Consider the following 13,204-nt stretch of genomic DNA (forward strand, 5'->3'; position numbering starts at 1 on the left):
GTGTGTGTGTGTGTGTGTGTGTGTGTGTGAGAGTATAGATAACAATATTGAATGAGCCTTTAATGAGATTAAGACGTAAAACATAGTGATTGGAAGCTAACCCACAGGTCGAGTGAAGTTGGGTGCCTAACACCTTCCTATCCCCATACCTAAACTCCGAACCCATACTCTAGTAGTAAGATCAATCGTTCCACGTAAAGGCACTATTTTATGGTTTCTAAACAAAATTTTGGTGGAGACTCCATCTTTTCTCTGTCTTGGTCTACTCGGCCGAAGCGTACCCCCCTTTTCCTTAAAGGAGAAAATAACTGCCCCCACATATAGGATGAAGTTTTCTAATATGGAAAGGGTCCTCTCTTCCCAACTACCAAGGCCATTTTTGTTAAATAATAAGATTAGAATTTTAAAATTACTTATTAAAATAGTATTGTTGTAAGATTATTTTGCAAAATAAGCTTTTCCTTAGCTCATCTCCCCATGAGACAAATTAAAGTAATTAAACTTGCCTCTTCAGCATAACCAGATGGAACTCGTCTCTTCAGAAATACGAGTTTAAGAAAAATATCATAAGACAAATTAACTTTAAAAATGCTATTTTATGATTTTATCAAATAATTTTTAAAGGTATTATTATTATTATTTTATTTTAAAAGCCCAATCTCCAATTCTTGATGAGCTCTCTAGTCTCTACCTTTACAAAATATTTTGGGACTTGGGACTTGGGACTTGCAGGAAGTTTTTGCCTTTTAGGTACTTTGAATTCATCCAAGTTTTGTGAGGGAACTGGGAAAGGCTCACCACAAGAAAAAGTCTACAACAATTTTCTATTATCAAAAATAATTTTTAAATGGCATTATTTATTTATTTATTTTAAATCTATACTACAAGTCGTTAAATATTAATTAACAAGTTGGTGAAAACTGCATGTACTACAGTCAACAACTCATTCATTTAATAAAATAAGAGCTGTACTACAAATCGTTTAATGCATAAAAATCATCAAAAACACTTTTCCATCTTGAGGAGTCAACTAAAGGCGAAAGCAGAGGAATAAATAAAGAAGTGCAATTTGTTTTTGAAAATCTGTTGTTTTTGTTTTTGTGGTTTCAGAAATGGAGGCTTTGGGTGGAGGCCTTGGCGGGCTCTGGAACTCAAACCATCTCTTCAGAAAAAGACCCAAAAAACCCGAATCCAAATCCAAATCCAAATCCAAATCCTCCGATTCCGCAGCGGCAACTGGCAGAGCCGGTTACCGGTTTCCATTGAAGCAAGCCGTCACGGCTGGCTCGCTCGCTCTCGCCGGCGACACCATCGCTCAGCTCAGGGAGCGGTGGACTAAGCGAGAGCCTTTGAACTTTGAATCCAATGCTCTCACTAAGGTCAGTGGAAACTCAAAGCTGCTCCTTTTTCTTTGTTTTCCCTTTTATTTTTTTGTTATGCTGTGTTTGGTTGCTGAGAAAATGAGGGGAAAAAGAAGTGTGAAGTTTGAAACTTTTGAGAGTTCTGTGTTTGTTGTCCTCTGTTTGAGTGCCAATGGAAGTGTTTATCTGAAAGTAGAAATAATTAACAATTTTCTGAATTTTGATGTATTGAATTTTTGTTTTGTTTGGAGTTCTCTTTGCCCTTTTGGTTCTCTGTTGGAATTTTTGTTTAATAAGCTTTTGAGTCTGTCAGATGAACCACAAAATGGCTATTGTGTGGTCTGTTTGGTTGCTCTGAAAGGCAAAAGATTTGAGCCTTAAAATCCTTATCAATCAAGCCCATAACCTCAAGCCAATGTGCTCTAGCTCAACTGTGGCAGCTCCTTGCCTTGCAGTCAATACCCACTGGCTGCATGTGTAACTTACTAATCACAAAATCAAGCCCATAACTTCAATAAGAATGTAATGGGGTAATTGCTAAGAGCCTTATAGCTCAACTAGCTCCCCTTAGTGTTTCCAACGGGGATGTCTAAGGTTCATATCCCTTTCCCTTGCTGTTGTTACTATTGAATTATCCACAAAAAAAAAAAAAAAGGGAAAGGTAATGGGGTAACAAAATTTCAACTTTTTTGCATCTCATTACTAAAACTGGAAAAAAAAATAGCAAAACATATTTCTTGTCTATCTTATACATGATGTGCCAAGAGTAGCTTAGTGGTATTGCTTGATGTAACAATTGAAATACAAAAAATATACATGATGTATTAAAGCTAGAGAACAAAAGCATAATTTTTCTAATTAACAGTTGCAAATGTGAAGGACCACAGCTAGGATGCTTGTAGCCACTTGAGAGTCTGTAGCTATTAAAAGTCACCTTAGTTGCTTCTCCTCTGATATGGTTAATCCAATCTATTCATGACACAAAACCAGTTTTTCGGTCTTCAGCAATTCTATAAGAACAAAGCGCACTCTTCCCTCATGATCCCTTATAATACCTCCAAACTCACATCTGTTAAGGGTGCCATTAATATTTACTATTTAGCATCTAAATCAAGCAGCATGACATTTCTGGCTTTTTTAGAAGGTTTTAGTAAGATCCAAGTTATTCTAAAAAGTAAACTCTATTTTGAGCCATACCTTTTTACATTCTTTGTATTTTTTTGATAAGTAGCCATACCTTTTACATTCTTTAACCCCATGATGCATGGAAAATATATATTAAGCCATGTCAATGATTGCTCAGTTGAATATTTAGTTCTGAAAATCCTAATCCTTTTATTTCTCTAAATGCAAAAGTGATAGACCACAGCAGCAAAAGCAGTTCTTATTGTATTAATCAAACCACTTCCTCTGAATCTCTGCTGCATCCAAAATAGTTCCTGCTCCCAACCAAAATATTTTTTCTAATAGAGCATAACTCCAATGTGGCGTTTAGTACGGGGAAATCTATATTACTCCTGGCATCCAAATTCCTAGGAATGTGATTCCTAGGAATCACATTCTTAAGAATGTAGCTATTCCTATGTTTGGTTTATTCCCAGGAATCTTAAATGAATTATTTATTTTTCTCATTCTATCCTTAGATTTGAATGTGAACTACCAAGTCATTTAAAAAAAAGGATTAAAATTGTCAATTTATAAAAAATATAATTTCCTTTAAACCTAGGAATTTGGATTCCCACCTGTTTTAAAGGGAATCCACATTCCTACTGAGAGGGGTTTAAGGGGGGAATCCAGATTCCCTTGGCATCTGATTCCCTAGCATGATTTGCAACCAAACATAGGAATCTTTAAACATTCTTAGGAATCCTAAAACATTACCCTGTACCAAACGCCACACAAAATTGCGGACCATATTCTTTCAGAGTAGTTGCATTCAAAAGAGAGGAGTTGTGTATTCTTTTTGTTATTCCTTACAGAGAACACACCTGGATTTGCTCTATATTCCCTTTGTAGCCAATCACAGAATGAAACTATGTCTAGTTGTGAAATGATCTCTCCAAACCAGAGAATTCATGGACCTCTGGGAAGATTTGTCTCTATAGTAAACCAAGTATATTTAATTGAGAACATCCCTGATGCAGATAGCAAAGAGTTTGAGGAAAAACATTATTGAATATCAAATTCAATATTTTTTGTGCTCTATTTTTGATATGGGGCTTTTTTGACACCTTTCAAAGTTTACTTAATTATTATTGAGTCTTCAATGTTGAGTTTTTTATGTTAGAAAGTTGTTGGATCAGTTTTAATTAAGTTTACTAGAATAATTTCTGGAATGGGCTCTCTTTGGTTGTACCAAAGGCCCATGAATCTTATTTTATATTTTGAGTCCTTTTCCTATTTTATTCAGAAGTTCTTAAATCCTTTTGTTTGTTATTAGTAAACCTAATCGTTCTAGGAATTGGTTATTTAGAGTTGTACTCCTTTGAGGAAAGGATTTAACAATAGCCTATATGAAGGCTTTATTGTAGTCAATAATATTGATAGAGAGACTGAATTTAATATAATTTTAGCAGCTTATTTTAAACTTTGAGGGTGTAATTGCCTTATCCTACCTAAGTGTGATTGCTTTGGAAAACCTAGGTATGATTGCTAGTGTTGTATCTATGTTATTTCTTGTTTTGTTCCCTGTTTTAACATATTCAGGATTCAAACTTTTGTTTACCTTAACCCTTAAACATCAATCCTTATTCAAGAACCTTTCAAGATCTCATCAAGAAATCTAATTCAGGGCTGTGTTCATAAAGATTTTACATCAAAATTGATATCAGAGCCCATACACGCTTCCACCCTGCATCATTCCCTCTCATTAGTAATATCATCATCACAAATGCTAGAATAAGACCTTTATAGAATGAACCCAGTTAAAAGATAGTGTAGATTGGGAAAGTGGTTGTGAGGACAACACAATTTGACACTTCCACTGTGATTGATACCTCTGTGGTCTTGATTTTGTAGTTAAACACTTAACCAATCAATCCAGTACCCCAAACATAGTAGGTACATATATTGGAAAAGTTTCCATCCATGACACATTCTTCATTTCTGGTTTGCTAAGTATAGTTTTATCTAGTTGGAAGCATATAATCTATGACATGTTAAGATAGTTTCTTGCTATGTTCTCTTTGCATCTAATTGGTGCATATGGCTGTTCAGAGTTTCATCTTTAACCAAACGCTTTCCTTTAGGATGTAATGTGGACCCTCCTTTCAGACCATGACTGGATCCGTGCTCTGCGGATGACTTCCTATGGGTTTCTTTTCTATGGCCCTGGTTCTTATGCATGGTACCAGTATCTTGATTATGCTCTGCCTAAGCAAACGGTGGAGAACCTAATACTGAAGGTGTACTACATTTGAATTTTCACTTTTCATATTCAGCATTTCAATTAGTGTAACTAACTTTTATTTACTTGCAGATTGTATTAAACCAAATTGTGCTTGGTCCGACTGTGATTGCTGTTGTTTTTGCATGGAACAACTTATGGCAAGGGAAGCTCTCACAGCTTCCAGAAAAATACCAGAAAGATGCTCTTCCTACATTACTTTTTGGTAAAAAAAAAAAAAATCTTTGACATAATGTTTACATTGGCTTGATAATGTGGTCCAGATTTCACCAATGGGCTCTAGCTCAAATGGCATCTCCTCCTTGTAAAAACGAGGTAGAGGGTGAGACTAGTGTGTAAGACCTGAGCATGTGTAATTTCCAATAATAATGTAAATTGATTTTCTTTTTTGATTTCTATGCAGGATTTAGATTCTGGATCCCTGTCAGTGCATTGAATTTTGGGTACGCTTTTACATCTTTTCTTTTTGTGCTTCCCCCTCCTAATAAGTACTTATGATTATGAAATGCCCTGGGATTTGAAAATGGAATTAGTTCTTTGCGTTCTCTGAAAAAGGTTTTGGGAGAATAGAAAAACAAAAAAGGCATTTGAATTGACACCCAGCAAGCAAATCTTTTCTTGTTCAAGGAGTGCATAAATTCTTACTTAAAATGTCATGAAAAGCAAACAGCTCTCACTTATCAACTAGTGGTTTTGTGGCCAGTATTGGGAACAACAATGTTGTATTTCTAGGTTCATTTTTCTGTTTTTTTATTCATTTCCTAGGTTTCCAAGGTTCAGCTTGGAGAGAAAAGAATCAAAGATTTCAAAAACTCTTTATCCTAACTAGTAGAATCAATTGCTTGCTGGATGCTTCGCTAGTCAAGACAACTTCTGAAGTGAAGCGGAAGTTGAAACTCAAAACTAAATACAATGATTTGAAATGCTCTGGATGTATCAATTTCATATATTTGCACTGGTTCATTTAATGAATCATTTTTTCAGAGAACATAGTCCTCTAGCACTGACTTTGTCTATTTCCCTCATTACGATTAGTTAGTACCTTTTTGGTTGGAACATCAAGCTTTACATGCCCTGGATATGTATATGACATCTTTACAGGGTAGTGCCTCTTCAAGCCCGTGTGGCTTTCATGTGCTTGGGCTCAATATTCTGGAACTTCTGTTTGTCTTCGACCATGAGCAAGTAATTCATACGTACAAGAGTTTAATTAATGATTTATTTTCAGCAGATGGAATTTGGACCATCAGGTATTTTCTCATATTTATTCTCCTTTTCTGGATTTGTAAAAATTACTATTGGGTTTTGATGTGAATTCTTTTTTCTTTTTTTTTGTAGGTCAATTTTTGACCTGAAATCTGTTCTTGCAGTAAGCATGTGAATTGGAAGCAGTGGTTTTAATCCTTCTCCATTTTCATTTGCTACAAATTTTAAATTAAAGTTTTTTAAATGATTTGTCCTAGCGAATTTATGAACCTCTAGATCTTCAGGATAGGCTCCTGCTTGTGATTGTGAGTACATTAACTAAAATATATAGAAGTGGCAATATGGTGTTCCCATTTTTTTCATGGTGTACCAGAAATCTGTCTTTTCGTTTGGTTTGGTATTCCATATGAATCTATATTATCTATCATTTACTTAATAAAAAATGTTACAAATAAATTATGGCAATAAATATCTGGCGATTACTTGGTTTAAGAAGCCTTTTTTCTTTTTTCTTTTTTTTTTTTGAGAATCTCTTGGTTTAACAAGCCAGATGTATTGTTCAAGTGATACAGCACAAATTTTGATTAACTACTCAAGAGGATTTTCTTTGAACTGAGTTCTTGGTACAGCCTTTGATGGATAACTAACAGATGTATATTCAATAATGAGCTATTAATTGAAGTCTTTGAAAGTAGGTTTTTTACACCAGGATTGTGTGCCAGATTAACAGAAGCAATCATATGCTTTGAGTGTCCTTATGCACAAAGTTTGTTGAGTAATTGTACCCTAGCTAACAAAACATCATTTTAGTTTTAGTGTAAAAACAATGTTCATAATAATGCCAACAGCCTTGTAGCTTGAGTCATACTTTTGTTGGGTGCCGCTCATGATGCGCAAATAAGTGAATAACAAGAGTCTTTAAGTAGAAGAAAAACAACTTCTATTTTGACAATTTAAAGGAAGAAAATGAACTTTGTTAGAACGAGAACAATGCAAACATGAGAAGGGGCTATGGCAAAACTTATTGATGCAACAGCTTAGAATGCAATTTGTGAAACCTGATATGTGAAGAGCGCATAACCAAAATAGGCTTGTTTTGATGATATTGATCCACTCACATTATCCCAAGTGGTTTATATGATATATTTCATATTTTCTATTTTCACAACATATTATAAGTGATAGGTTGTTAGTGGTTGTTACAGTTGGCAAAAAAGTAATTTTAGTGGTAGGTTTAAATTAGAACCAATATCAACTTACTATCTAAGATTTGTTGTGAAAAATGTTATAGACATAGCACTTCTCTTGTAAAAAACAAGAACATTGGTGTAAAAATCAAATGATCAAATCTTATCTGTTCAATATGAGTACTCATTTAGGACAAGATTTGGTGCAATACCCTTGCACCATGTGCAACTACTCTGACAAAAAAAATTTACTTCTTCACTTTTATACTTTTTTTATTTTTATTAATAGCTGAGATTGAAAGTTGCGCTCTCAATCTGGTCATTGAGAGCAATTGCACTTGATCTCAATCTATTTGTTTAAACCTTATATAAAGTAAAACTCTACAATTTAGCAATGATAATGGTTAATTAAAAGATGAAAAATCATGATTTCTAAAGAGAAATCCTAACACTTTTTTTTTTTTTGGGTTTCAATTTGCCCAAATGATAAATTGAATAAAAGATTTAGAGATCAATTTATGCTTACACAAAAAGTTAGTTGGTGATTTAGTGTTGTGGTTGATGATAAAAAATACAGTATTCATCAAGAACTAATGCTATAAATTGAAAAAAAAAAATGTAATAATACTCCTGATGGGAGGACAAGTAATATAAATTATCCCAAATTCCCAATGCTATTAAATTGTCTTCCTTGTTTCTTTGTAAAAATATTTTGGCTAAGAAAAAGGTTATAGTTAGGGCCTAGTTTCAAATAGGGCTTTCTCTAGACTCTAGCCCAAACCCGGAATTAAATCCCAATATTCCCTCAAAAAAGCTTATAGGTAGGGACCGTAGGGTTTAGCTTCTTCACTAAGTTCTTCAACTCCGCATTTTTGCTTTTGCTTTTGCTTTTGCCTTTGCCTATTCGTTAAGTTCTGAAGAGACTCTCTCACTTTGCCTAGGGTTTTTTCATTTTTGAGCTTCTTCTTGGACCATAGTAATGGCGACAGTGGCAACAGGGAATACCAACAATACTAATAATACTGCTGTAGCGAAGAGGAAGCCCGTGTTCATCAAGGTTGACCAGTTGAAGCCTGGTACTTCAGGTCACACGCTCACTGTGAAGGTGGTCAGCTCCAAGACCGTCAAGGCGACCAACAACAACAAGCCTGGCAGATCTACCATGCTTCTCTCTCGCCCTCTCCACCCCACTCGTATTGCCGAGTGCCTCGTCGGCGATGAGACTGCACCATTGTCTTCACTGCTCGCAACGACCAAGGTTTATTGATCATTTTCTGTAGTTTACTTTTTCTAAATTAATGGGTCTTTGTGTTGGATGATTAGAGAGTTTGTGTTGAATTTTTTATGAATTTGGTGTTTTGGGTGATGGGTTTTGCTTTGTTTGGGAAAATTGATTCTGGGTTTTTTTTTTTTTTTGGGTGTTGATGGGTTTTGGGAAATGGGAAGATATTGGTAGTTTTTGGGTATTGATTTTGGGGGTTCTATTGAATGACTATTGGGGTTTGGTTATGTATGCGTATGTTTCTGAAAGTGTTCTTTGGTTGTTTTGGTGGTGTTTGGTGGTGTCTTTGGTTGCTATGGTAGGTTGGAGAAAGGGAAGGAATTCATGTTTTGGGATTGGTGCAACTCTAGCTGTAAACTGGAATTTAAAGTAACTGTGTATTGCTGTGTAGAAATTACAAATAATGCATCTGTAGTGTGTTTGGTTGGAAAAATTGGGAAAGCTATTACCAGGCTGGTGCTGTGTTTATAATTCTTTTGGGGTCTGACATTGATGCAACTATGGGATTTTGTTGGATTGAAACCATGCATGTATTCATCTACGTTTGATGTATATACAGGTGTAGTTATGTGTATGTATATTGGTCATTGTGTTCTGTTTTTTGCTGAGAAATTGCAGGAAGAGGAAGGGTTTTGAGATTTAAGTTTCACCCTATCTATCTGTGTTTTGGCATGATAATGATAAAATCCTTTAATTAATAGCACTTAGTGCAACTTAATGGCTGACTGTTAATCTTCAAAGTTTTCAATTGGTTTAGTATCATTTATTTTACTCATTAATTGAGTGAGTATCTTACTTTTCCAGTCACTCAGACAGTCATACTTTGTTAATTTGAGTAAAATATATGTCTTGGACCACTATTAGTATTCTGAATCTAGGATAAGTGTTTACGTGACAGCCACTTACATTGGCTTTAGCTTTTTTGTTGCAGTAACACTATATAATGCTGTGTGATGGATGTTTGTTGACAAGGTTCTGAGAATATTGCTCTCATGTATTATAATCTGTTATTGAATGAGGGATTTATGTATGTGCAGTTGATATGATGACGCCAGGTGCCACTGTGATTCTGCGGAATGCAAGGATTGACATGTTTAAAGGGTCTATGAGGCTAGCAGTTGATAAATGGGGACGCGTTGAAGTCACTGAACCTGCTACTTTTGAAGTTAAGGAGGATAACAATCTTTCTCTAGTTGAGTATGAATTAGTTAATGTCGTTGAAGAGTGAGTGTGTCTATGGAAGTCAATGTTTTGGCATTAGGGGTTTGATTTCTTTTCCTCGCAATGAACTGTTATCTGGGTTGCAATTTTATATATGTGGTACACGAGTCTTGCTGAAGTTGTTTTTGCCCCTAATATATTTTGTGGTGAACACCAAGTAATTGTGAATTTGGGAATATGATGGATTTTGTGGTAAACACCAAGTAAATCTTACATTTTCAATGCAGGTCAGAATAGAAATTTCATGTTGTCAACAATACATTTCTGCTCATTTTGTGTTTACTTGGTTGCTTGTACATTTTTTCATAGAATTCTGGATTACCATTTTTATTTTGCTGAGGTATCAAGCTGCAGTCTCACTACAAATGTGATTTTGTGTTTCTTATTTGGGTTTATATGGGACTTATGGTCATAATATGAGGGAACTGTTGATAACTTTTTAACCTACATTCCCTGTATAGAAAGAAACAGCTTGTGATTTATTCTTGATCCAAACTTTGTACTGGTAAGGGAGGTAGTGGCTTCTGAGAACAATTCAGACTTCTTGCTCACTTTTCTGCATTGAAGGTTTCAATATTTCCTCAGATCATTTGCTGCTCTATGATTGTCAACGTTTATGGCTGAATCTCTGGATGGTGCAAGACATTGTCAAAGACTCAAAGTAGCTTAACAGTTCATTGGGTGGTTAAATAAATGGAGGTAGAAAAAATATTCTCATTGTTTGTGGCTGAATCTCTGAAATGAATGGGGCAAAGAGATTGTCAAAGTAGCTTAACTGTTCATTTGGGTGTTAAAAAGAGAAGGTCGAAGAAATAGGCAAGTGAACACGGTGTGATGCAATGAGTTCGAACTCCCTGTAAATTGTTGTAAACAAATCGCAGAAACTTTACATGGGGGTCATCTGAACATAAAAATGAACATCTCTCCTAGCCAGTCATCTGAACATAAAAAGAACATCTCTCCTAGCCAAACAAAACCGGCGACTTCTCAATGAGGACTCAAGGCCATGGACTCAAATTCTAAAAGCGAAATACCTGCCCAAAACAAATATAGCAAACTCTAATCCTAAAGCGTGGGATTTGTGAGAAGAAAAGGGTTCGGTTGGGTTATTAGAAATGGGGAAAAGCCCGCTTCAGGATTCATCATAATTAAAAATGGCTATGGCATTTGAAAACGCTCCACCAAGGATTCAATCCTTTTTATGGCTACCATGTTGTTATTTCATATTTGTCAAGACTTATGACAGACTTAATACTTCAACTTTCTTCAGGTTAGGAAATGTTGGTTGAAAATAAGTCAACTCATGCAACTGGGTCTACAGTAACAGAAAGAAATCATTGTGCGACTTGCCAGCAAAAAAATGGTGCTTGTAATAAGCCAATTGTTTTCTGCATTTGATTATTTTAATTAATGCACCTTTTACCCACCCAAAAAAATAAGGTTCTACCCAAGTTCTCCACCTTTGTCTACTTTAGCTAACCCATTATTCAAGTACACCTATATTAGACTATCTATTCTTTCTCTATTCCATATAAATATGGTCATATTCATCAAAAATAAAAAAACACACGCACAGATAATAAAAGGTGCAGAAACAAAGAACCCACAATAATCACAAATTTCAGCATTGACAAATCACATATTCTCTTGCAGAAAAACAATCACAAATTTTAGCACGAACAAAGAACACTGCTGCGATGACCAAGCAAGTCTTTTTCACTTGCAGTGTTGACCAGGGAGGAAGACCAGTTTAACTCAAATTCAGTAGCACTACATGGTCAATACTACCAAGATGCTCACAGATACTAGAAGGATTTCTGCGATCACCTTAATTTTATTAATGAGATATTAGCCATGAGTGTCCTAACTGACAAGTTAAAGGACCAAGTAGAAAATGCAGTAAGAATTTGAACCCTAACATCTATCAAGAAGAGATCATTTAAGGACATGAAACAGATACTAAACACAACCCCCAAGAAGCTTACCACAGAACATTTTTTTACTAACAGTTATAGCTAATTTGACGAGAAAGCACCTGGTCTTGGATTATGTTGCAATCAAAAGGAAGGGAAACTGTGCCAAATTTTAGTTGACTAGAACATCAATGTATTATAACTAAGCCTGACCTAGTTTGCGATGAAGGACAATCAAGAGAAACAGAACATAAAATCAATTCTACATGAAAAGGAATAGTAAAATAAATAATAAAGATTTGGCAGATTACATCTTATAGTTAATGATAACGCTGCCACCAAATCCCAAGGTAACTAAAACCTGCACAAATACAATTCATCCGTCTACAACAGGAAAAAAAAAAAAACCCCATTTAAAGATCATTAAGATATATTTATTAGGTAAAACTACTAGAAAATCCAATAACTGATCTAGTAGCCATGATTAGCAAGGAAAGGTCATCATGATCATAGTCCTTCTCCAGGTTGGATTGCCAATGATTAGAGGATATTACAGCCCTAAACAAACAAAACACTGAGTCAGAAATGAAAAAAGAAAAATCTATTGGTTGAGTTGCAGAGCCTTGGGCTCAATGCAAAACCCGGATAGAAAGAGATGACATATCCTTGAGTTATTTGAGACACATATATACTGAAACTTCTATAATGTTACTATTAGAAATCATCTCGCATGAATAAGTATTACCATCAAGTATCTCTACGCATTACTTTGGGATTTTCTTTTAGGGGAACATTCAAATAAATAATAATGTTTATATAGTAATAATCCTTCCAACCTAAAATTTAAACCAGATCACCTAAAAAGAGTAGCACCAAAATTTTTCATGACAATTCCTGTCATAGTTATCAATCTACATACAGACATACATACATATGGACTTTTTACTTCTTTGAATCTTTGTCCTAAGAGTTTTAGAACAGCACTGCCACCATAAGCTAACTGCATTGCAAATGTATAACTACTTGACCAGTTGAATGTTCCTTCCCAGTATTCAACCCTAATAACAGTCAGTAGTACTTGGAGAATTAGATTGAGGTACTAGTACAGGTTCTCATGGGAGGACCTTCCAAGTTTTTCCAGTTCATCACATTTATCAAGAAGATACCTACATCCCCTGCTATATATATGTGATAATAAACTTGCATGAGTGAAGAACGAAAAATAGAAATCTGTTTGACATGATTCAATGACATATGGGTGAAAAAGGTAATTAGCATCTCAAAATTTATACATGAAATTCTCATAGGCTTAGACTCAAGCCAGATAAAGAAGGACAAAAAAAAAATTCAGAACAGAATTGTCCAGTAGAGCTCTCATTTAATACTTCTAACTTATCAGCGTCCTCTCAGAATGCAATAACTTCAGACAAAACCTCTTCTGAACCCATTGGACATTCATCATAAATCATCATTGCAAGCTGATTGCATAGGAGATATTAGTACGATGCTACATTGAGCTTATTAACATTGATGCAAAAATCTCTGAAGAAAGAAGAAATAACTGAATTCATTGTTCTGCAATACATCTTCTCATTTAAAGTCTATGAGCTACATATCAAACATCAATC

At 35.0% G+C, this 13,204-nt stretch overlaps 2 protein-coding genes across 2 annotated transcripts; both read left to right on the plus strand.

Moving 5' to 3' along the window:
• Positions 1-1,000: 1,000 nt before the first annotated feature.
• Positions 1,001-6,335, plus strand: LOC112013261 (uncharacterized). The gene is made up of 6 exons (XM_024045655.2): positions 1,001-1,379; positions 4,610-4,765; positions 4,840-4,972; positions 5,171-5,210; positions 5,869-6,017; positions 6,106-6,335. The coding sequence occupies exons 1-5, from the start codon at positions 1,113-1,115 to the stop codon at positions 5,954-5,956; spliced, it is 684 nt and encodes a 227-aa protein (XP_023901423.1). The 5' UTR covers positions 1,001-1,112; the 3' UTR covers positions 5,957-6,017; positions 6,106-6,335.
• Positions 6,336-7,968: 1,633 nt separating this feature from the next.
• LOC112013225 (uncharacterized protein At4g28440) lies at positions 7,969-9,860 on the plus strand. Its single transcript, XM_024045609.2, is given in 3 exon segments — positions 7,969-8,386; positions 8,389-8,418; positions 9,480-9,860. Coding segments are annotated over 3 exon segments (468 nt in total). The 5' UTR covers positions 7,969-8,139; the 3' UTR covers positions 9,671-9,860.
• The last annotated feature ends 3,344 nt before the right edge of the window (positions 9,861-13,204 follow it).

The sequence above is a fragment of the Quercus suber genome, unplaced genomic scaffold, assembly GCF_002906115.3.
Source record: "Quercus suber isolate HL8 unplaced genomic scaffold, Cork oak 2.0 scaffold_69, whole genome shotgun sequence".
NCBI classification, from domain to species: domain Eukaryota; kingdom Viridiplantae; phylum Streptophyta; class Magnoliopsida; order Fagales; family Fagaceae; genus Quercus; species Quercus suber.